This window comes from Mirounga angustirostris, unplaced genomic scaffold (assembly GCF_029215605.1).
Source record: "Mirounga angustirostris isolate CCGP_5_RB_7025 unplaced genomic scaffold, mMirAng1.0.hap1 SCAF_2, whole genome shotgun sequence".
Classification (NCBI taxonomy): domain Eukaryota; kingdom Metazoa; phylum Chordata; class Mammalia; order Carnivora; family Phocidae; genus Mirounga; species Mirounga angustirostris.
Genome location: NW_026991710.1, coordinates 178755950 through 178780929, shown reverse-complemented (window position 1 = coordinate 178780929; position 24980 = coordinate 178755950). Strand labels below are relative to the sequence as shown.

The 24980-nt window shown below is 35.9% G+C and overlaps 1 protein-coding gene across 2 annotated transcripts in view; it reads left to right on the top strand.

Moving 5' to 3' along the window:
- Positions 1 to 12563: 12563 nt before the first annotated feature.
- The window catches only part of SGCZ (sarcoglycan zeta), a 427909-nt gene continuing 415492 nt past the window's right edge, over positions 12564 to 24980 (top strand). For both annotated transcript variants that reach the window (XM_045879287.2, XM_045879286.2), the window contains exon 1: positions 12564 to 12758. In XM_045879287.2, the coding sequence (XP_045735243.1) occupies positions 12564 to 12758 (195 nt within the window). The remainder of the gene's footprint in view (positions 12759 to 24980) is intronic.

Here is a 24980-nt window from a genome sequence, read left to right as displayed (position 1 = left end):
AAAAAATAAATAAATAAATACTATCTTAGTAAGGAATGTGGAGTGGAATGTAGACCTCTCAGAGGTGAGGAAATTATTTTTAGGAAAGATGAATGAGCCCTTAGAAGAATAAATGAGAGGTGTGATAGTTTGGGACAAAGTGTGTCTGGGTGTGGTGTTGAGTTCTGCTCTCTCCTGTGACAAAAGTCAATCCTCCCTGGGTGATGAAATTCCTGGGGATGGCCGTAATGATGAAGGAGTTTCTTTTGGAGGGTCTCTCTTTAGACAGATAAGGGTTGTTCAGAAAAATCTTCCTATATTTGCTATTTTCAAGTGCCTACAGCTAAAAATAAGTAGTATGTCAAAGTGGCTCACTTTGGGGTGGCATGTTCTGCTACTTCTTCATAAACTAAGACAAGAAACAACCGTAAAACAACAGAAAAGAACGTGAAATATATATGTGTATCCTCCACAAGGCTCCTCAGGTAACAACAGCTAGTCAATATTCTTGCTTAGTTTTTTAACCCTAGTACTGAAAAAAGGCTGATTTGTAGTATGTAAAGCAAAAGGAGATAGTGTTACTAGTTCTCTTTTCTCATTTTCCACCTATGGTGGCAAGGCAGGTTAATACTCATGATGTATGTGTGCCCATCCAAGGTTAGTATCAGTAATGAGGATGAAGCATTCATCTCTTCTCCTGGCCTATATTCTCCTATATGGCCCCTCCTAAGATTCAACAGGAAGAGAGGTGTACAATCAGGGGCAGGCCTCAGTGGACCAACTCTCCAGCATCTTCTATACTGGCACCACTTAATGATGACTTTTCAGGCTTCTTTTTATGTCCCTCCTTCATGTCATCGGATATTGAACTTGTCTGCATTTCCTGTCTGCCAACTTGTTACATCAAAAGTGGGCCTTACCTTTTATTTTACTTTTTAAAACCTAAACAATTCAGAGAGTTTAAGCCCAATTATTGGCTCAACTGCTTTATCTTTATTTAGGTAGTCAACATTTACTTATGCTGGAAAAAAAAAAAAACTTGGTTAATATTGATCTTTGAAAAGTCATCTGTGAAAAAAAAAAAGTCATCTGTGTTTGATTCATTTAAAGCAGAACATTCTAAAACAAAACCTATTTTTAATGAATCTCTTCTTCGCCTTGTCTCCAAAAGTAAGAAAACCCTAAGCAGAACACATTTCTTAAGAGTTCATTACAAATTAGAAAATTTTACATCAAAACAAATTTGACTATACTATATATACTTTAATCTGATAAAATGTAACTAAAGTTGTCAAAGTGGAATAAAAAAGACTTTCAATAGAGTAGTTTGAAATTTGTTTGCAAGATTTTTCATAAACAGTGATGCTTTCCAATCAGTCATCAAGGCCATGGAAGCCATACTTTATCTTCCTTGTTCTCGTTAAGTTTTTCTACTTGCTATTAAAGTACAAGCCAATAACCCTTAGTCTTTCTCTGATTCTCTTTCTATTCTTTAAACCTGTTTTCCTGTTGATCCTTATTGATTTAAATAGTGTGGGCTCTCCACTTGCCCGGTTAAACTCCCCAGCTATATTTCTGGCAAATTTGTTTGTCCTTAAAGATTTTCTGTTTCCTCCTGCTGTGTATGTGTAGCAGTGCTTGCCAACGGGCTCCTCATGCTTGCAATCTTAGTGTAAATGGTGCTCCTGACTGTCTATGTTGTTTTATCTCTTGTTGTTGATATACCTCTGAGTAGGCAAAAGGCTTCTCAGCCTCCTTCATAGTTGCTGTAATGGATAGGTTTTATGATTACTATTATTTTAATATTATTAATATCACATGAGGGGATCTGAGAATTGAGTTACTTTGATATTAGGAACCTAAATCTAAGTCTATGCCTAAATTAATGCCCAAAACTGTGATTGATTTTCATCCAATTAAATACTGAAGATGTAGTTCCTATATAAAAGCACATGATTTTAGGATGCGTAAAGGATGTAAAATAAGCTAAGAATGACTATTGGGTCACTGAAAAGTCTCTCTTTAAATGTCCACATTTTTATAGAACTTTTATTCATTTGGGAATGTGTTTCTCCTTTAATGCCTATTCAGGTTTCTTTTTTTCTGTCAGGCTTGGCTAGAATCCTCTTCTATTTCCTATCTCAAGAGGCAGCCCATTTGACTCAGATATCTTTCATCATTCTTGAAATTCACTTGCTAGGTTGCTGCTTTTCCAAGCTATAAAAACTGACTACTGGTTTATTTTCCATAAACCAACTGGAAAAAAATCCATTCCAAATGGACATTTTTTTCTCAAGTAGCAAATTTTAACTACCACCATATTGGAATATGCCTTTGAGAATTAAGTGTCATAGATAGGGAGAAGTTTAAATTGCCATGGTAAGTGGACTTTACTGTATTGTTTTCAATCTCTCTCAACATTAGTAGCTGTTTAGAGACTCATTTTCTGGGAACAGAAAGTAAAATGCCTTTCTGCTTTGTCAAGTTCACACCATATAATCTGAACACGTCAAACATTTTGTTTTTAAAATGAGATTTCAATCATGTCTTTTGAAATTAATTCTAATATAAGTACTCATATGGCTCTTGAATAGGTGACCACTAGCTAAGAGATAGAAAATAAAGTTTTAAAATGAGTCTTTTTACCATTTAAAATGAAAAGGGCACTTTAACATCCTACTTTCCTGCTCCCATATTGCTCTATGTAAGTCAATGTAATACTCATTTGAGAGCTCAGGAAACTGGGAAGGCTAAGTGACTTGCCCTAGGACTTGCCTAGCAATGGGCCAGGCTGGGGTTGCAACTCGGCACATAAATCGGAGACTGCATTTAGTTGATTGTTCTCCATTCCTTGTCTGAACAAATAGCAGACAACTGTAGTGTTAAATCTAACATGATCAACTCTTAAAGAAAAGTGACACCAACATGATTTACCACTTCACCTAGAAATAAGCTACTCCCATTGAGCAGGTTAAGAGGTTTTGGAACCAAGATTCAATTTTTATGGTTACAAGGCTGTTCCATATTGCTACTTGAGTATACTGAACACTAGCTCCAGAATCAGAAATCAAAAGCAATTTCTCAAATTATCTAGCTTACTTTCTCAGAGATGTATGTTTTATATTCATATTTCCCATAACAGGGGACACATGGGACAGGTCTGAGCAGAAATTAAATGCTCGATTTCTATTTTGATTTTAAGGAATCAGATTAGGGAAATCAATAAATAATTTGCTATTTCCTTCTAGTCTTTGTGCTTACATTTCTGCATTATATCAGTGTTTATGTGAGTAGTATTATAAAATTGTTACATGTGATATTTAAAAAAACAGTCATATCAGATATATCACTTCCAATATAAAACCAGGTTCTCTTTATGGCTATATCATCAGAGTAGCAATTTAGTGGCAAAATCTAAACTGGAGATAAGAAGTGCTCAATACCTGGACTTGAACTAACTTTCTAATGTCCTCAAGCACATGTGCAATGTTTGATAGTCCTTTTTCTATATTTGGTAAAACTCAGATTTTAAAGAGCTATGTCCCACAACTCACCACCACGCTTATCAGTTCTTACTCCCATTTTTAAGTTGTCCAAACTCCTCCTCCCTTAATGGTCATGAGGATATAAACATGTAGTAGGGTCCCTTGGTCATCCTTTTAGACAATATTTTTCCCTTACAAGACATAAAATGGGGCATTCCATTAATAGCTTTTATTTTTACCCTTAATTTAAACACCAGCAATCGAAAACAATTATCTTATGCATTGTACTCTCGCTTAGCATCGCATCTTCTTTTCTTCCTCTGTTCTCATAAATATTAGCAGAGGTCAAATTTTCTTTAGCCTTCCCTGTCTATCCAGAAAGATGTCATGTCTAATTCTATTCACAAGTGCCCTCCTTTTTCCACTGCCAATTTTAGAAAATAAATAATAAAACCTTATTGAAAGAGGGCAAAGACTATTGGGGTCAGCAAGGAGAAGATGGTTCTTCTACATACACACATACATTCTAGGTCCCGCACATTGAAATCCAGACGGAGCAAGTTTTGGTCATGGAGCTTCTGAAGAAGTAGTCTGTGAAGGAAGGAAGTGAACCTTAGTGCCACATGTCCCCACGCCATCTACCTGCAGACTTGAACCACAGCATAGCTTCCTTCAGTTTTGCATATGCTGATGGGAGTCAGAATACTAGTGTAAGATCAAGAACTGTTTACATTGGATTATGTTAATTATAACCTGTGTATGTCATCCCCACTCTGTAGAGCCTAGCTGCTTGGCTCATCTTCTGTCACCGTCACTAGTTTTTCGACCACCACCTCACTGAGAATACACAGCTTATCTCTGGATCCCAGCTTAGTCACCTCAACTACTGGCCCCGTATTCAGTATCCCCATTTCTTTTCTGTTCTCTAGCTCATCTCCTGCGCATTGACTTGCACTGACCCCTGATTCATACTCCAGTACCAAACTCCAGACTCTCATCAGAAATCCCATTTCTTTGCTTTTCTTTACCCCTCAAAGATTGCCTGTACTCATTTTCTTCACTTCCTCATTTTCAGTTTTCTTTTTAGCCCACTGTAATTAGGCCTTCAAATACTGAAAGATTTCTTTTAACTCTCTCCCTAGAAGATCTTCATCATTTTAGTTTCATGTTAGGAGTCACTTCCTTTGTGAGGCATTCTCTTTTCACCACTTCTCTTACTACCACTTTCAAACGAGTCTCCCCCATTATATCACCATGCCTATTATCTTCATAGCACCTGTCACTATTTAATATTTTAGTGCTTATATCATATATCTATTGTATTATTGTATTTCTCTTGTGGTTAGCCCCTTCTGTGAGGCACGGGAATAATACCAAATGGTCTCTGCTATTCTAGTTAATTTCTTTCACATTCTGTCCAACTATGTAGACTTCACCAGAATTCCCTGGGGCTAGATTATTAGTGATGAAGCATGTTTAGGTCATTCCAGATTAATTAATTCTCTTCTAATTTTTATATGTTATGTTATTAAATTTATTGAACAAAATAACCCTTCTGAAAACCAGATTTTCCATACCTTTGGAGAAAAATATTGAAAAATTCACAAGATCTAATTCTATTTGCCATGCATCTTTCATTTAACCTCATAAAATCCTGCTGGATATTTTATTCACATTATCAGGATTTTGAAAGTATGTTTCTTTGTAAAGCATGTGCAGAGTCCAAATTTCAATAAGCCATTTCCTGAATTACACACAAATACAGTTAAATGCACTTACCTTAATGTGAATGCTGATAGCTGTCTTGATCCAAGAAGGCTGAAGAGTTCACCGGTATTAACTAAAAAAGACTAGGTGTTATAAGTTGTTTGATCCTAATAAATGCTTTGTAGACATGAAATATAGCATGAAATTGAATGGCAAAACTAAGATGAAGAAGGTGTTAATTATTTTATTAAGTAGCCAGGAGGAGTGGGTCTACACAACCTTGAAAACCAAAAGAATTGCAAAGAAAGTATTGTGAAGTAAGATGTTGAATTTATATTGGAGAGGAAGGTAGAGAAGACTAAGCCAGAATGATATCTCAGTGTGGTGATGTTTTCTCTCAGGAAATCATGATCATCTCTCCCTGTCTCTTAGAAAATCTACTTTGCTAATCTGAGAAAATAAGTATCTCTGCAAGTGTACATTTGTTTGATAGATCTCTTTAGAGTGACAATATCATTTAGTGAATCAATTTTCTATTTTACTTACAGAATCTTCAGAATGCCTAGAGAACCAAGATATTTCAGAATATTTTTAATACTTGAAAGTGGATCCACCTTTAATATTTTATTTATTTATTTTTATTTTTTTAAAGATTTTATTTATTTATTTGAGAGAGAGAGAATGAGAGACAGAGAGCATGAGAGGGAGGAGGGTCAGAGGGAGAAGCAGACTCCCTGCTGAGCAGGGAGCCCGATGCAGGACTCGATCCAGGGACTCCAGGATCATGACCTGAGCCGAAGGCAGTCGCTTAACCAACTGAGCCACCCAGGCGCCCCACCTTTAATATTTTAAACAAAGGTTGTAATAGTTACAAATCTATGATAGTTTGCTTAATCTCTTAGGGTACATTGTTACTCTTCTTTGCTAGTACTACTACTGCACTGTAACAGCTACTGAAAGGTATTGTGATTTTAAAAACCATAGCCAAAAAACAATAAATCCAATCAAGAAATGGTCAGAAGACATGAACAGACGTTTCTCACGGAAGACATCCAAATGGCCAACAGACACATGAAAAAATGCTCAACATCACTTGGCATCAGAGAAATACAAATCAAAACCACAATGAGATACCACCTCACACCTGTCAAAATGGCTAAGACAAACAACTCAGGAAACAACAGATGTTGGCAAGGATGCGGAGAAGGGGGAACCTTCTTACAGTGTTGGTGGGAATGCAAGCTGGTGCAGGCACTCTGGAAAACAGTATGGTGGTTCCTCAAAAAGTTAAAAATAGAGCTACCCTATGACCCAGCAATTGCACTGCTAGGTATTTACCTAAAAGATACAAATGTAGTGATCTGAAGGGGCACAGGCACCCCAATGGTTATAGCAGCAATGTCCACAATAGCCAAACTATGGGACAAACCCAGATGTCTATCGACAGATGAATGGCTGAAGAAGATGTGATGTATATATATAATGGAATATTACTCAACCATCGAAAAGAATGAAATCTTGCCATTTACAACAACATGGAGGGAACTAGAGGGTATTATACTAAGTGGAATAAGTCAGTCAGAAAAAGACAAATATCATATGATTTCACTCATGTGGAATTGAAAAACCAAACTGATGAACATAGGGGAGGGGAAGGAAAAATAAAATAAGATGGAAACTTAGATGGAGACAAACCTTAAGAGACTCTTGGTCATAGGAAACCGAAGGTTGCTGGAGGGGAGTTGGGTGGGGAGATGGGGTAACTGGGTGATGGTCATTAAGGGGGACACTTGATGGAATGAGCTGTGGGTGTTCTATGCAGTTGATGAATCACTTAATTCTACCTCTGAAACTAATATTACACTAATATTATTAAATGGAATTTAAATAATTTTTTTAAAAACTAAAAACAAAACCACTTGGGTCTGTGAGGTTTAAGAAAAAATGAAGTTTTTAAAAGAAAACACTACCCTTGGCTTTTTGCACTTTGGATACTCTATTTTGTGGTGAAGAAGGTATATAAAGTAAATTCATCTTTAAGAAAACACCATTGTGGTTGCCTGGGTGGCTCAATTGGTTAAGTGTCTGCCTTTGGCTTGGGTCATGGTCCCAGGGTTCTGGGATTGAGCCCCGCATCGGGCTCCCTGCTCAGCAGAGAGCCTGCTTCTCCCTCTGCCCCTCTCTCTCTCTCTCGCTCTGTTTCTCATGAACAAATAAATAAAATCTTTAAAAAAAAAAAAAAGAAAACACCATTGAATTTCTTGAGGTGATAAAAATAGTTTAATTAAATAATTTTTATGTGTTCTAGACAGCCTTTTCTCTGACACTTTTGTTATCCCATTTTCTTTACAAAGTTGTGAGTGGCATTTGATATATGTACAGAATTTCTATTGCTTTACCAAAAAATCTTATTGCTAGAAAGACCATTTTCTTTGTAATTTGTGTTCGTTTTATTTTAGAGACTTAAACTAAGTTCTCATTTCTTTTCTAAGACACATTAATCTCACCTTCATGTCTAAGTAGAATTAGTAGAAATAGAATATTCTGAAAAAGAACTTTGCTTTAATGTGAGATGAAAGGCAATGCATGATCTAAATAATCACAGCCTTTGTGCCTTTTCACAGAGGAGCTACACAAGGCAAAGTCTCCTACTTGCTAGTCAGGCATAGCCAGGCTTCTGCTCTCTCCTGCTCTCCTCCTACAACCATGTGCTTCCTCTTCTTACGCCCTTCCTTATTCTTCTTTTCAATTGTGGTGGTCCTTAGATTCCTTTTATCTTCTTATATTTTTTACTTTGTTATCATAACCTCTGTGAGAACTATAAAATGTCCAAAATCCTCAGGCAAAGGAAATTCCCATGACATGCAGTCATCTGTTATAACATATTACACAGCAGTTAATGTTGTGCAAATCACCTTGAAATAGGAATCTCATTCAGGACTAAAGATTGAGGCTAGTGTCAAGGAAACATGAAATATTAATCTTAATAAAAATGACATTTAATAAACAGGTAATTCTTTTTTTTCTTTTTTTATTATTTTTTAAAATTTTATTATGTTATGTTAATCACCATACATTACATCATTAGTTTTTGGTGTAGTGTTCCATGATTCATTGTTTGCGTATAACACCCAGTGCTCCATTCAGTATGTGCCCTCCTTAATACCCATCACCAGGCTAACCCATCCCCCCACCCCCCTCCCCTCTAGAACCCTCAGTTTGTTTCTCAGAGTCCATAGTCTCTCATGGTTTGTCTCCACCTCTGATTTCCCCCCCTTCTTTATATCATGAAAGAATTTGCTGTTGATCATCTAGTATTATTAGCACTTCTAATGCATTTAGAATTCTGATTTAACATATACAAGGATTTGTATTATATGAAACATAATACTCTTCATAAAAATTAAAATGTTTAATAGTGTATTAATTCAATTTAAGCTATAGCTCTAAAATTAAAACAAATTGGGAAAAAGCCAAAAAATTTTTGGATATTTGCATTTATCAATATGCAGTTCTACATTTTATTTAGGGTAGGATTGGCTCATTGAACATTATAACTTACACTCTTAAGTTACATATTTTATATAACATATAGGCATCCCTCAGAGATACAGCAGGTTCCATTATAGACCACCACAATAAAGCAAATATTTTGAGAAAGTGAGTCAAATAAATTTTTCAGTTTCCCAGTGCATATAGAAGTTACTTTATACTATACTGTAGTCTGTTAAGTGTGCACTAACATTATGTCTAAAAGAACAATGTGCATACCTTAATTAAAAATACTTTATTGCTAAAATATGCTAAATAGTATCTGAGTTTACTGTGAGTTGTAATCTTTTTGCTAGTGAAGGATCTTACCTCAAAGTTGATGGCTGCTGACTGATCATGATTGTGGTTACTGAAGGCTGGGGTCGTTACTGAAGGCTGTGGTGGCAGTTTCTTAAAATAAGACAACAGTGAAGTGTTTTGCATCCGTTGACTCTTCCTTTTACAAATGATTTCTCTGTAGTGCTATTTGATAGCATTTTACTCACAGTAAAACTTTCAAAACTGAAGTCAGTCCTCACAAACCCTGCTACTATTTTATCAACTAAGTTTATATAATATTCTAAATCCTTTGTTGTCATTGCAGTAATCTTCACAGTCTTTTCACCAGGAGTAGATTCCATCTCAAGAAACCACTTTCTTTGCTCATCCATAAGAAGCAACTCCTCGTCCATTCAAGTTTGATCATTGAGATTGCAGCAATTCAGTACCATCTTCAGGCTCCACTTCTCATTCTAGTTCCCTTGCTGTTTCTACCACATCTGCAGTTACTCCCTCCACTGAAGTCATGAACCCCTCAAAGTCATCCATGAGGGTTGAAATCAACTTCTTCCAAGCTCCTGTTCATGTTGATATTTTGACTTATTTCCATGAATCATGAATGTTCTTAATGGCATCTAGAATGGTGAATCCTTTCTGGGTTTTCAATTTATTTTGTCAAGATCCATCAGAAGAATCACTATCTATGACACCTAGCCTTATGAAATATATTTCTTAAATAATATGACTTGGAAGTCAAAATTACTTATTTATTCATGGGCTGCAGAATGAATGTTGTGTTAGCAGGCATGAAAACAACACTAATCTGGTTGTACATCTCCATCAGAGCACTTGAATGACCAAGTGCATTGGCAATGAGCAGTAATATTTTGAAAATAATTTTTTTTGTGAGCAGTAGTTCTCAACGGTGGACTTAAAATAGTCACTAAGTCATGTTGTAAACACATATGCTATCTCCAAGCTTTGTTGTTCCATTTATAGAGCATGTGCAGAATAGATTTAACCTAAATCTGTAGGGCTCTAGAATTTTTGGAATTGATAAATGAACATCGGCTTCAACTTAAAGTCAGCAGCTGCATTAGCCCCTAACAAGAGCGTCAGCCTGTCCTTTGAAGCTCTGAAGCCAGGCTTTGACTTCCCTCTAGATATGAAAATCCTAGATGGTGTCTTTTTCCAACAGAAGGCTATTTCATCTACATTGAGAAATCTGTTGCTGAGTGTAGCCACCTTCATGAGTTACCATAATTAGGTCATCCGGATAACTTGCTACAGCTTCTGCAAAAGCACTTGCTGCTTCACCTTGCACTTTTATGTTTTGGAAATGGCTTTTAAACCTCATGACCCAACCTTGCTAGCTGCCAACTTTTCTTCTGCAGCATCCTCACCTCTTTTGGCCTCCAGAGAATTGAAGAAAGTTAGGGCCTTCCTCTGGATTAGGCTTTGGCTAAAGGGGATGTTGTGGCTGCTCCAATTTTTTTTTTTTATCCAGACCACTAAGACTTTCTCCATATCAACAATTAGGCTGTTTTGCTTTCTTATCCTTCATCTGTTTACTGGAGTAGCACTTTTAATTTTCTTCAAGAACAATTTCTTTGCATTCACATCTTGGCTAATGTTTACCCAAGAAGATAAGCCTTCCTCACCAAAATTAATCATTTCTAGCTTTTGATTTAAAGTGAAACATGCAACTCTTCCTTTCACTTGAATACTTAGTGGCCTTTGCAGTGTTTTTCCTTTGTTAAGTTTTTTTATTTAAGTTCCTGTTAACATAGAGTCTAACATTAGTTTCAGGTGTACAATAAATATAGTAATTTAACAATTCCATACAATACCTGATGCTCATCCCAGCAAGGCCCCAGGGTTTTTAATTGGCCTAATTTTAATATTGTTTTGTCTCAGGTAAAAGGCAGGCCTGAAAAGAAGGAGAGAGAGGGTTACTGAGTGGAACTGTCAAAATGCACATAATTATCAATAAAGCCATCATCTTATATGAGTGTGATTCATGGTGCCCCAAAACAATTATTAGTAACATCAAAGATCACTGATCACAGATAACCATGACAAATATAATAATAATGGAAAAAGTTTGAAATATTGTGAGAATTACTAAAATGTGACACAGAGATACCAAAATGAACAAATGCTATTGGAAAAATGGCACCGATAGACTTTCTTGACTTAGGGTTGCCACAAATGTTCAATTTGTCAATAATGCAGCACCTGTAAAGCACAATACAATGAGATATGCCTGTATTTTATATTACTTGACATGTAATTTTAATACTTCATTGATGTTGCTTTTATTTTGGTATATTTATTCAGCATGATTTCTGTTGTTGTATTGTTTAATTGACATGAACAATAAGAGAAATCTGATGAAACCTAAAGAGAAAAAACAAAACTAAAAAAACTTACTGCCTTGGAGAAAAATTATATTTTATAAAAATTAAAATTTTTGTTCTTCAGATAATAATTATTCTAAAAATTGTATGCCTCGTACATATCCTTTACTTTTCTTAACTGTACTTCTTGGTTGTAATCTGGCAGAAAATAATGTATTTGCTTTTTCAAAGAATTAACTTAGAAACTAAATTAATATATATATATTACCAAGGAATACCACCACCTCTTTTCCAAAACTGACTTCTATGTATATCAATATGTTATATAATATTATATAACAGAATAGTTCAGTATAATGTCTTCTTTTTTTAGAGATCAAATTTATTTTGAGAACTCATTGAAATACAACTAAAATAAATAACTAACAAAGTTCTAAGTAAAAGTATTAATTAAATAGCTATATCTATATAATTCTCATAATTCTCAATAAAATTATCTTTTCTTCCCATAGGTTCTTTCAAATGCACTTACATTTTATTAAAACATGTACCCTGAACACTGATACCCGGTATCTTTAGATAAAGGTACAGATATGCCTTGTGATACATTTGGTCTCTATCTACCCTAAAGAACAGGTGACATATGTTCCAAGAGTAGCTGGGATGTGCATAGAATTTTAGGTTATAGACACCTGGGAGAAGAGATGAGCGTCTTCCGCGTCTCCGTAAAAAAAAGCTACTGGGCGCCTGGGTGGCTCAGTTGGTTAAGCGACTGCCTTGGGCTCAGGTCATGATCCTGGAGTCCCTGGATCAAGTCCCGCATCGGGCTCCCTGCTCGGCAGGGAGTCCGCTTCTCCCTCTCCCACTCCCCGTTTGTGTTCCCTCTCTCGCTGTGTCTTTCTCTGTCAAATAAATAAATAAAATCTTAAAAAAAAAAAAAAAAAGCTACTGTTATAATTGGGCAAATCTGACTGAAAATAATATACATCCTAGAAATATTATAGTTAAACAGCTCTAAAAAGCAGCACTGATGATGTGATATGAGGGGCTTTGTGAGATTTTAATCAATTTTAATTTTAATTATACAGCAATAATTCTTTGAACACTCATTACACATTATTCATAGGTATATTGTGTCTTTTGATTTTAAAAAAATCATCAGTTTTAGTTTTGAATGCTTCTTTTCTTTCTTTTCTTCTCTTCCTTTTTTTTTTTTTTCCAGATGACACGAGAACAATATATACTAGCAACACCACAGAACAACCTGCCAAGGGCTGAGAATGCACAGCTTTACCCGGTGGGGATTTATGGATGGCGGAAGAGGTGCTTATACTTCTTTGTCCTTCTGCTGTTGGTGACCATGATAGTTAACTTAGCCATGACAATATGGATATTGAAAGTGATGAATTTCACTGTGGTAAGTACCACCATGACTTTATATCTACTGCTTTTGGTTCAAAGATGATAGAGCACTGTTATTTTCATTTTTTAATTGAAACTTATTTATCTTAAGCTTTACAAGGTTGTGTCTTGAAATTCCAAAGACTGTCATATATTATTTTAAGACTGCATTTAATATGTATCCATGACAGACATATGATATTACCACCTGTCCTTTAAGTGTGGGAAATTGAGATCATGAGATAGCACGGGATACCGATTCATTAGCAAGTTAGAAAAATTTAACCTATACGTGTGAACTATTGCTTGCTAAACCTGGTAGTCTAGAAAACAAGTCTATATTTTTAGAGATGATATTTTATGTTAAAATTAATAGTAGATATCACGAGTACCTTTAAAATACTTTACGTAGAGTATCTACCTCCCTCTATATGCTTTCTGTGTAACAAACTGCATGATCAAATCTAAACCCTGGAATTTCTCATGGGCCACATGGACCAATGTCTATAATTGTCACCATATGGAGCACTGACATGGTAAATATAAGATACATCGGAAATTAAATCACTCTTTTGTGAAAAGTAATATTTTAATAGCAAAATAATTATATAGCTCATTGATGAATTTTGCTTTAATTTATTGAATGTGTACAATAAAGCTATGAGCCTGACTCATCTGGGAAAAATTAGCTGCATCAGCAAAGTTTAGTTTAGCTCACTTCATATTTTCTGGCTAAATTCTTAAATTTCTCTCCTCTGCCTTTAAAGCTTTCTGCCTTTGCTTAAACACCTCAGATATCTTCACATTCGAGCAGGTATATTACACTTGCTGACCATACTGCTATTATTCTTTAGAACTCTGCATCCTCAGGGGCAATTGTAAAGCTGGCTGTTTAACTTCACTGATCTTTGTATATTGGGCTGCTTTTTTTTTTTTTTTTTTTAACTCTGCTGTGTATTGATTTAGCAAGGGTAGTTTCTTTCTGAATTCACTAGCATGTAATTCTAACTTGGAACAGAATCTCAAAAGGAAAAAGAGCCCAGCATCTGTCCATTGTGTAGTGCACTTTGGTTGTGTGCAGAAGAACCCTGGGAGAGCAGGTGGCCTATCTTCCTGAGAGGAAAAACTATAACTGTGCAAATCATGATAGAAGAGCATATGCTCATGGAGAAAAATGAGCTGAGCAAGGGCTCCATTTCTCTGATACAGTGCACATTTTGAAGGGTATTCATCAAAAAAGAAATGAAAGGCAAAGAAAAGTTGAGCAGAACTCAGTATGTTCCAGGATTAGAGAAAATAACTATCCTTAGCGATGGATATGTGTTCAGGGTCACTGATCAAGGTTTGTGAGCCTGTGTGTGGGTGGCTAGAGGTGGAGTTGGGTGCTACTAGGCAAATTATTGCTTTAAGAGACACCCTAGTAATACATCTGAACCATTCTTTTGTCCTAAGAGTTGGCTCAGTTCCCCTCCCCACCTTCATTGAGAATATTTTGGCACAGATTACATTAATGTTACTCCTAGTCTTTTAGTTCTGAGCTCTGTTCCTACCTTCCCTTACTAATGTCTGGGCTTCATTAAAGATTCATTTACCACATATTAGGGGCTGAAGATTCTTTTATATGTTTTTGAATATCAGCCAGATTAGCAGTTGCTGACAGCAACTTTTTCAACCTCATTTTTCTTAACAAAACAAAACAAACAAAAATCACTGTGAAAGAGATAAAGAGTATAATTTTCTCCAAGATTTGAAATTTCAAGCATTTGATTACCTCTACCAAAGAGCTTCTTTCTAAAGCTCATGAAAGTTGTGATCGACTCTCTCACTTCAGGAGCCTTGATTCTATCCAGTGACCAGGCCATGGAAATTTTCAGATTCAAGCCCTGTAAGTTTCTCAAGCATATTTAAATTAATTAAGAAGATAAATGCATAATTACATGCCTGCATGCATTGGGCTCCCAATACCTTGCCTCATGCTGAGGTTAAGGCTGCATAAGCCAATTCAAGGGAAATAATTGAAACCTTTGTCCTCAGGATCCATGCAGGCCTCAGGGTTTCTGTCACCTATGGAGCTATCCAATTTGAACCTCAGCTGGCCAAAATGTAAATGTCAACATATTCCTGGGGATAATGAAAAGGAGTTTATTTCCATAGGAGTTTTGGTGTTTATTTCTTTAATTTTGAGCATATCTTTCTTTTTTTAATCACATTGTTACTTTTTAATAATCAAAAAAAAAGAAGGTTAATCTTTAGCCATGTAAGCTATTTGTATGTAAGTGAAATAAATGGAAAGATGAAGTAATTATTGTGTCAAGATAATCTTTGTAAGGTTGTATACTCTCCATTTCAATGCAGTAATTCATAATTGTTCAGAGAAATTCTGAATTAAATAGTTGCTGAGTTTAGCAGTTCTGAATACTACACACCAGATTAAGTTGTATGAATTTGAAAAGTGTGAAATAATTTGTAATCCTCTTACATTAGAGCAGTAATGAAATCAATTTTATGTTTTCACTGGTGCATTATGATTGCATCTATCCCTACAGTGAATACCAGAAACCATTCGCCATACTATCATAAGAAGTAGTAAATGATGTATAAATTGTTTGGGGAGTATTATTGATTTATACAAAATGTATTTCTCTTTCATTATAACTGTTTCCATCCAGTCCATGGAAATATGAGGCTGTTAACATCTTTTATTTCAGCAAACTGGGAACATTACTGTTATAAAAAAATTTTGTTTTTAGCACAGCAAGGGTAGCTGCCAACCTGTTTTATGATGCTTCTTGAAGTCCATCATTATGACTAGTATTATACATGATCTGTGTGGTTGATATGACCTTATTCTGCTTTTTATTTTGTGGAAAATAAAATCACACAGCTATTGGATACTCAGGTGCAGAGAATCAAGAAAAAGGAAATTAGTTTATACTATAGGGTGAAAGGCTTAGGACCGATATACACCACAATTTCCTGTCTATGGGAGTTAATAAGTGTAGGAATGAATTGAAGAAAGAGGTTGCAAAACTCCATTCTCTCAAGATCAGTATAACCCAATTACGTGTTTTTGTTGTTGGTGGTGGTGTTTTTGTTGTCGGTGGTGTTTTTGTTGTTGTTGTTGGTTGTTGTTGGTTGGCATAATAGCTATGTGGTTCAATATAAATGGACTAGTCTAGCAGATCTGTTGAATCTAGGCATTCTGCTAAGGTGATATTCTTTTCTTGGGTCAAGTGTTCGTCCTAAGTAAGTTAGTTCTATATTTGAAAATTGAAAATTAATATAATAATAAAGTATTCATTTTAATCGCAAGAGTACCAAGTAAGTATTGGTAGCATACTGCAACTTCATTTGATTAGCTATGTTACCTAGCCAACAAAAGAAGGATGGAAAAATAAATGCCATTTATTAAGCAAAGAGGGAAAAGAAAGTCATGAATGTTGAGACTGAGAAGTCATGAATATCTAGATATGGGTAAAAATTGAAATAATCAGTTGAACAAATTGGAAAACAAAAGTCTTAGAGACTTATATGATCAGTGGGATAAAAGATGGCTGAAAGGAGATCTCACGAGAAGTGGATTGAATATGATAGTCTTTTAGGAATAAAAAGGAACTGGAAATTTTTAGTTCAGCCATCCACATACTGTTAGAGGTCACTATATGATAGTCTTTCCATTTATTCACTCAGCATCTGCTGAAACCCTCTTTTGGATAAGCAAACCATCCCATTAAATCACTGGATAGTTGTATTGCTGTTTAACATCTTGCTATTTTGTTGCAGTCTCTCTGTATATAACTCCAATCATGGGATGCTAATTGCATTCTTTCAAACTGACATGAATTTATTATTTTATCAAGACTACAGTTTGTTCTGGGCGCCTGGGTGGCTCATTCGTTAAATGTCTGCCTTCAGCTCAGGTCATGATCCCAGGGTCCTGGGATCGAGTCCCACATCGGGCTCCCTGGTCGGCAGGAAGCCTGCTTCTCCCTCTCCCACTCCCTCTGCTTGTGTTCCTGCTCTCGCTCTCTCTCTGTCAAATAAATAAAATCCTTAAAAAAAAAAAAAAGACTACAGTTTGTTCTAATACACACATGCACACATATATATACATACATACACAAATATACATGTGTATATATACATATATAAATATGCATACAATATACACAGACATACACTTATACACATTTTCACATCAAGGATATATATTTTATATAGATAAATGTTCCATATTTCTATTATTCTTATGCAGCCACTTTACTTCTTTAGCTGCCATTCACCTTCATTTCAAATATTATCTGTATTATATTATTATCATTATATGTTTCCTAGACTATCAACCTTTTTATATATTTCTTTTTTATATTTCTGCTTATTGCTTTTGGCCAGAGAGTCATTGATATATCTTTTTCATATTTTTTTTCTTTTAGTGTACCTTTCTAAAGTTAAGAGAGAGTACATGTATCACTGTATTCAGTTTTCTGTTTTCTAATGGTTTTTTTTTGTAAGATTTTATTTATTCATTTGAGACACAGAGATACAGAAAGAGAGAGAGAGCATGAGCAGGGGGAGAGAGAGAAGTAGGCTCCCCGCTGAGCCAGGAGCCCGATGTGGGGCTCGATCCCAGGACCCTGGGATCATGACCTGAGCGGAAGGCAGATGTTTAACCATCTGAGCCACCCAAGCGTCCCTGTTTTCTAATGTTTTTAATGCTACAAATTTTAAAAGATAATTTTGGGGGAATATGAAATAATATATTTGCTAAGTCTTCAATCTCGTGCTCTAATACTTTGGTAAATGATGTATCACATATTCCCATCTCACTCGTATGATTATTCTTTTTCTTTATCTTCATCATTAACCCAGTGGCATATTATCCATAGCTATTATTGATTTACCTAAGATGGCTAAAGTACATTTGCAGTATGCTGTTATTTGTCAGTGTGCCCATCACCAAACTTGTTACTCCACAATTTTCTTCATTTCCTCCTTAAAGGGACCATTAGGTCGGAATAAACTTTTCCATTTCTATATATCTATCCAGTTCTTATATTTATCAAAGCTGTGTCCCCATAGCAAATGCATTTTATTTGTTTTTCAAATCTATGGACATATACAGGATATATGGGGAGCTTAAATATGAAAAAACATGTTTTGTTGATGTCTCATTACTTTTTTCTTCTCAGCATGTTCATCACAGATTGTTTCTCTTTATATGACTTTGTTTATTGCCTGGTTTTCTTCCCCACAGATAGAATATAAGCTCCACAGGGCTCAGAGTTTTTGACTCTTTTTCCATTGCTGTATCCCCAAGGCAGAGGACAGTGCCTGACAGATAATTAGCTCTTAATATGTATTTGTGAAATAAATATCCATCTTTAATATATCTTCATTGAAAGCTAGTTAAACTCTTCTTTTCCCTATGATTTGTGCCTTTCCAAAGGCCTGCCTTGAGCTGGGAAGAATTGATAAAAAGACGACCCATTATCCTCTCTCTCTGGTTTTAAGGTATTTAAGGTTTCATAAGCACATTATAGGTTTCCATGGACTGTGCAGTGGTATTTATTAACTTCTACATTGAAAAAGTAGTTTTGTGTTCCGCACACCAAGCTTAATAATTCCCAGCAGCCCCTGCATTTGAGCCCTAACACATTTTAGGGAAGAAGGCCCAATCTTGATTACCCATTTCAGTAGTACAGAGAATTGCCATTATTGACACTTTAGTTTATTATGAAATATTTTATCCTACAAAAGGATATACATATATATTTGAATCAATAATAATAATAGCAAAAACAATAATAAACAATAAAATGAGCACCTGTTTCATCGTCACGCAGCTGGAAAAATAAATTCCTATCTAGAAAGAATTATAATCCTAAATATTTTTCCTGCTTTTATTTAGTTTCATGTGTATATATGTGTGTATAAACCTCAAACAGTATAGTGTTTTAGCTCAACAATATGTTTGCGAGATTTATCTCTGTTAATGTATGTAACTGCAATGTATTTACTGCTGTAAATTTCACTGAATGAACACACCTTATTTATTTAATTTATAAATCCTCCTTTTGAATTGTTTTCAGTGTTTTTGGTTGTCATTTAATTTGCTCTCACAGTGATCCTGTGAACATTCTTGTATATATTGATAATTGTAGCTGCTCATGTACAAGAATTTCTTCAGGTTTTAGAGTCTAGAGTGTATGTCTATGAATCTTGACTTTTAAAATAATTTTTCCCCAAAGTGATTGAATCATTATATGTTGCCTCTAGCAACATGTAAGGGTTTCTTTTGTTCACCTTACCTCTTACTAGAGAATTGCCAGCTAAACTAAATTGCTACTTTTTAAGCCACAAATCTGATACCCAGCTATCTGATGAAGATCCTTTTTATTTATTGGTTTGTTTATGTGTCCCTTTCTGACAGATTTATTCCTCTATCTATTTTCATTCATATACCTTATCTCTGTGATAGTACATACTATGTTGGATTAGATATATAATTATGGTTCATCTAGGTATAGATTCTTCTCTTCCACCAATTTTCCCCCGTCCTGATACAGGCAGGCTGGGTCCAAGAAACCAGGGGAGGGTCCCACAGGGCCAGCCAAGAGGGCCCTTGGCTTCACATAGAAGAGAAATCAAATGTGAGCTGAAGAACGTGAAAATGGTTTATTAAATAGCATGAGTGACAGGTAGAAAATAATCTGGGAGACTGAAGAAGGAGAGAAGAATGAGTCTCTGTCATTGCTTGGGGCTGGGAGTTGATATTAAGAATGGGTCTAGGGTACCACTTCCTCTAGAGATGCACTGTAGGTTCCAATCAAACCCAAGTGTCAGGTGAATAGGTGTTATTCCATAAATTACCAAAGGTAGGGGTATTGATGCCAGCGTCAGACGAGGTTTGTTTGAAGCTAATGTCCTGGAACAGGTTTGGGATATGGCTCTTCTTAGGTGTTCTCAGGTGTTTGGGGCCTAGGACAAAACTCAGAGAATAATTAACTTTTTTTGCTTCCCCCTTCATGTGGGAACATAGCTTCGTTGGTTTATTCAGAGGCAAAATACGGAACATGAGTAAATGGGGCTTAGCAGAAAAACATCGGAGATGGAACCTTTCCAAAATGGAGTCCCTTCAGCTTACCTACTTCAGTCCCATTAATGTTGGGGAATTCCTCAAGGAGCAGGGCTGGTTTTATTGTTTTATTTATCTTGGTAGCATGGCCAGGAACATACTAGGTAGTGATGCATTATTTTTGGTTGACTTTTTGTAATTTTTTTTTTTTTTTTTTTTAAAGATTTTATTTATTTATTTGAGACAGAGAGAATGAGAGACAGAGAGCATGAGAGGGAGGAGGGTCAGAGGGAGAAGCAGACTCCCTGCCGAGCAGGGAGCCCGATGCGGGACTCGATCCAGGGACTCCAGGATCATGACCTGAGCTGAAGGCAGTCGCTTAACCAACTGAGCCACCCAGGCGCCCCGACTTTTTGTAATTTTAAAAAGTCTAGATTCACTTTGAGTATTTAATGTCTTAATGTTTCCACTTGTTCTCTCTGTAAAACTGCTTCAGATTCCAGTTGGTTTCTGTTTTTATGTTGCAGGCTTTTCTTTAGCTGACATCTCACCCTCCTCCATTAAGAGAGTGGCATTTCTCAAGTCCTTTCACATCTTTCAGCCTCTAGTGACCCGCTTCCCCTGACAGGAAGACAGGCAGAGCATACTTTCTCCCAGAATCCCAAAGCTCTAAGTAAGATGGTTTTTCAATGAAAGTAGAGTCCTTTGAAGCTCCAGTTACTAGGTCTGACTGACTCCCTCAGTAATGACAACAGTAAAATCCTGGTCTTTTCTTTTTTGTGGAAAAAAGAACACTTAGATTTCATGTAAAAATACTCTTGTTCTGTACTATCCTGCTTCATCTTTTGAGACAAGATCTATCGGTAATTAAGAGGTGACATAAGCTGCCAATTACGTGGAAATGACTACCAAATCCCGGAAACTTTGCTCCATCACTTGTTTACAATCCCTAATCAGACCTGAGACACAATCACTGTGTGTTTCCTGACTTCCAGCCTCTTTTGGGAGGGCACCTGCTGCTGAGGAGCCTCAGCCTGCTCACCATAGTCACACATAACTTCCCCAAATGCCTCTTCATTTAACAGTCGAAGTCAATGGAATATTAAGATTTTCTAGAGACATTTGTTGATTCAATTTGGTGTCATGTCTAGGGGGTATTTTTGATTTTCTGTATTTGCTTTGATTAAAAAAAAAAAGGTCATAAGCAAAACAAACAAAATAAACGTCCACTAATTTTAATCTAAGCTCCAGTTACTGAAAGAAAGAAGAAAGGGATCAATAACAGCAGGAAGTAGAAGAAGGGAATTTTTTTTTTTTCAAGTGGACCACAAGGGCAGAAGTAGGGATGTGAGTTTTGTCATTTGCATTTCTCACAGAATTGTTATAAAACATGGGTTCAAAATCAGATGCTTAAAAAATTAATTTAAAAAGCTGAACCTTATGCTCCTTCTAGTAAACATTCATTCTTCTCAAAACCCACATGCAATTTTTTTTAAATTTTATTATGTTAATCACCATACAGTACATCATTAGTTTTTGATGTAGGGTTCCATGATTCATTGTTTGCATATAACACCCAGTGCTCCATTCAATATGTGCCCTCTTTAATACCCATCACTGGGCTAACCCATCCCCCCACCTCCCTCCCCTCTAGAACCCTCAGTTTGCTTCTCAGAGTCCATAGTCTCTCACATACAATTTTTATATGCAACAATGTAAGACCATAAAATGAATTGTTTCTTATTCATAAGTGTTATAATACTGGGGGAAAAAAAACAAAACTTGAGTCTCTACTATCTGCTAGTGAGGTATTTTTCCATAAAAAATTGGTGTTAATGGCAAAATCTCCCTAGACTGCTGGTACTGCTAAGAGACCACTCATCATCCATCAAACAGTGGTTAAAAGAATGAACTTTGGGTCCAGATTCTGCTTTTGGCACTTATTAGCTATGTCACCTTTGGCAAGTTATTTAAACTGTGACTTAGTTTCTTACTCTGTTAAATGGATACAACATTATTTTTTTTTCATTAGATTATTGTAGACATCAAAACAATTAAAATAATGACAGTTCTTCAGAAATGCCTGGCCTATCCTAACAGCTCTCCCAGGGTTTGCTATCATTACCCTTACTCATTTTCTGTTGCTCCAACTTCACAGTTATTCCAGACATCATGTGAATTAACTTGATTCTGTTAAAATTAAGTCTAAAACTGTCAGGGGTGCCTGGGTGGCTCAATCGGTTAAGTATCCGCCTCTTGACCGGCTCAGGTCATGATCTCAGTGTCATGAGATGGAGCCCCACGTCAGGCTCTGCACTTAGCGCTAAGTTTGATCATCCCTCTCACTCTTCTCCCCCCTCCCCCTACTGTTCACACTCTCTCTCTTTAATTAATTAATTAATTAATTAATTAATTAATTAATTAAATCTTTAAAAATTTTTATAAAAAATTAAAAAGTAAAATTGTCCTAGAAAGATAAAAGGATCTTGAATCCATGTGTACAAATAAATAAATAGTAAATAAATGACAGTGTTTATAATCTTATTCATGCTAATGATATGCATAAAGGCTAAGAGCAGAGCTTTTGAGCGACACTGGTTCACATTCTGACTCCATCACTGCTGCTTGGCAGGATGACCTTGTGTGAGTTCCTTAGCCTTCTAACTCCAGTATTTCATCTGTAAAATGGTCAGTGGTGCTGACCCATGGAGATGTTAAAAGTATTAACTGAGTGAACTCCTATAAAAGCAGCTAAAACGTGGGCACCTGGGTGGCTCAGTTGGTTAAGCAACTGCCTTCAGCTCAGGTCATGATCCTGGAGTCCCGGGATCGAGTCCCGCATCGGGCTCCCTGCTCAGCAGGGAGTCTGCTTCTCCCTCTGACCCTCCCCCCTCTCATGCTCTCTCTATCTCATTGTCTCTCTCAAATAAATAAATAAAATCTAAAAAAAAAAAAGCAGTTAAAACGTAAGCACTCAATTGGAGTCGGCTGTATATGACAAACACTATTTCCCTGCATCATTAAATGTTAAAAAATTAAAGTTATTTGACACATTTTATCAGAGAAAATGTCTTATTTCCTTAGGATGATCAAAGGATAATAAAGATTTCTTTTGAAATTATAATTTAATGCTGAAATATAGAAAAGTATATTTAAAACTTCTAAGAGGAACTGTTCAGCTCAATCATCATAACTATTTTGATGACCTCAAACTGTTCCTTTTTTTTTTGTTTTAAACCTGCATTACCTGAAAGTGACCCTACTCGCCTGTCTGAAAGAGAGAGCTCATTTAGCAGAGAGAACTGATCTCCTTTTTGAACAATTTGGAAAAATTACAATTAACATTAACTGGATGATAGAGAGGGATGTCTGTTCTTAATCCTAAATATCCTGAGTTTCTTTGATGTTCAGAGTTTTAAATTATTATCTGATTGAGATATTGTGTTCTGAATTATTTTTATAACATCCCGAATTATAATCTTAGGGTATAACCTTTACATATGAGGATGAAGTTTAAGATGCCAGGGAGCCCATATTTATTTAATATGTAGTTTGTATCAACAAGATTATGTGCTATATAGACCAGTCCTTAATGAATTTCACAACACTGCAAAGTAAATATTATCCCCTTTGGCAGTGAAAGATACAGAGGCTTAGGGAAATTAAATAAACTTCCCAAGGTCACATTGATGAGCAAGGTTAGAAGCATGGGCTATACAATTTTAAACTCCACGTTCTTTTCACTACTTTTCATTGCATTAATGTTATCAAAATTAAATTAAATTGGTTCAGTATTCTTCATTAAATGATTTACTTCCCTGTCTACCTCAGTGCATTCATACAACACTATTAAATATATAACTATGACATCACTGATTTTTAATTACATTTTGAATTTGTTGGACAAAAGATACCTCAGTTCTCTCAGCTATTATTAGTTTAATGGGGAAACATACCTAATCTTTCATAGTCCATAATTAGAACAGTGAAAACTCCTCTGTAAGTTCTGAACATGACTGCACTTTTGATTTTGGCAGAGTGAGCAATTGGTTTAATTTCTGGATAGAGCAATGGTGCTTATTAATGGTATCTTTATAAAAGAGACAATGGTTTTCATAAAGGCATTTTTATGCCGGTGTTCCAGTCTTTGCTCTGGTTAAACTGTATTTTGCTGAGGAGTTAAGTAATTGGCCATGAAGAGACCACTCTGAAGGTGATTTAGGATCATAGCTCTTGTCCACCTTTCTGGGATGCCATTGCCATTTTCCCAGTTAATTCCTCCGTGCATGAATCGTGGTACCAAAATGGGGCACTACTTTCTGTGGCACTGTGGTCACCCTGAGGGGAAGTGCCATCAGTGGGAGCCTGCCTGCTGCAGAACCATCCGGCCCGCACCGCCCTTCAGTGTGGTGTGTGGATTTATTACAGAATTGATGAGAGTGAATGATATAGTTAATGTTGCAAGACTGTTTCCATTATAACCCTCTGTTTGTACCTCCTCATAATTTTCTGACAAATTGTTCCTCTCAGATGGAATCTTTCATGCTTAGTCTTAGCCCAGCAGTACATTTTCTTTCCCTGACTTTATAAAGAAAAATTTGGTCATTTTATCCAAGTTCAAACAATTACCAAGTAGTAGTTCTTTTTACTGAAATAAACTACAAAAACAGTGACGTAAGATAAATCATAAATCATAGCTATCACATGCAAAATGAAGTACGTTAGAATACTAGATATTTAATAGGGGAAAACGAAGAATTAAGAAAATTAGTTATTGGGGGGTGCCTGGGTGGCTCAGTACGTTAAGCGTCTGTCTTTGGCTCAGGTCATGATCCCAGAGTCCTGGGATCGAGCCCCACATTGGGCTCCCTGCTCAGCGGGGAGCCTGCTTCTCCCTCTCCCTCTGCCTGCCGCTCTGCCTACTTGTGCTATCTCTCGGTCAAATAAATAAATAAATTCTTAAAAAAAAAGAAAATTAGTTATTGAATAAAAAGTTAGGAAGTATAGGCTTGTTAGTTTATATGTTTAATAAATTATATATTATACAGAGCTGGAAAGGACTTTAGTTCAGTGCCCTAATTGTACATAGTGAAAATGGAAGTCCAGAAAGATAAAATCACTCACCCATTTGGGTGATTGAATAGCCAGAACACAAAATATGTT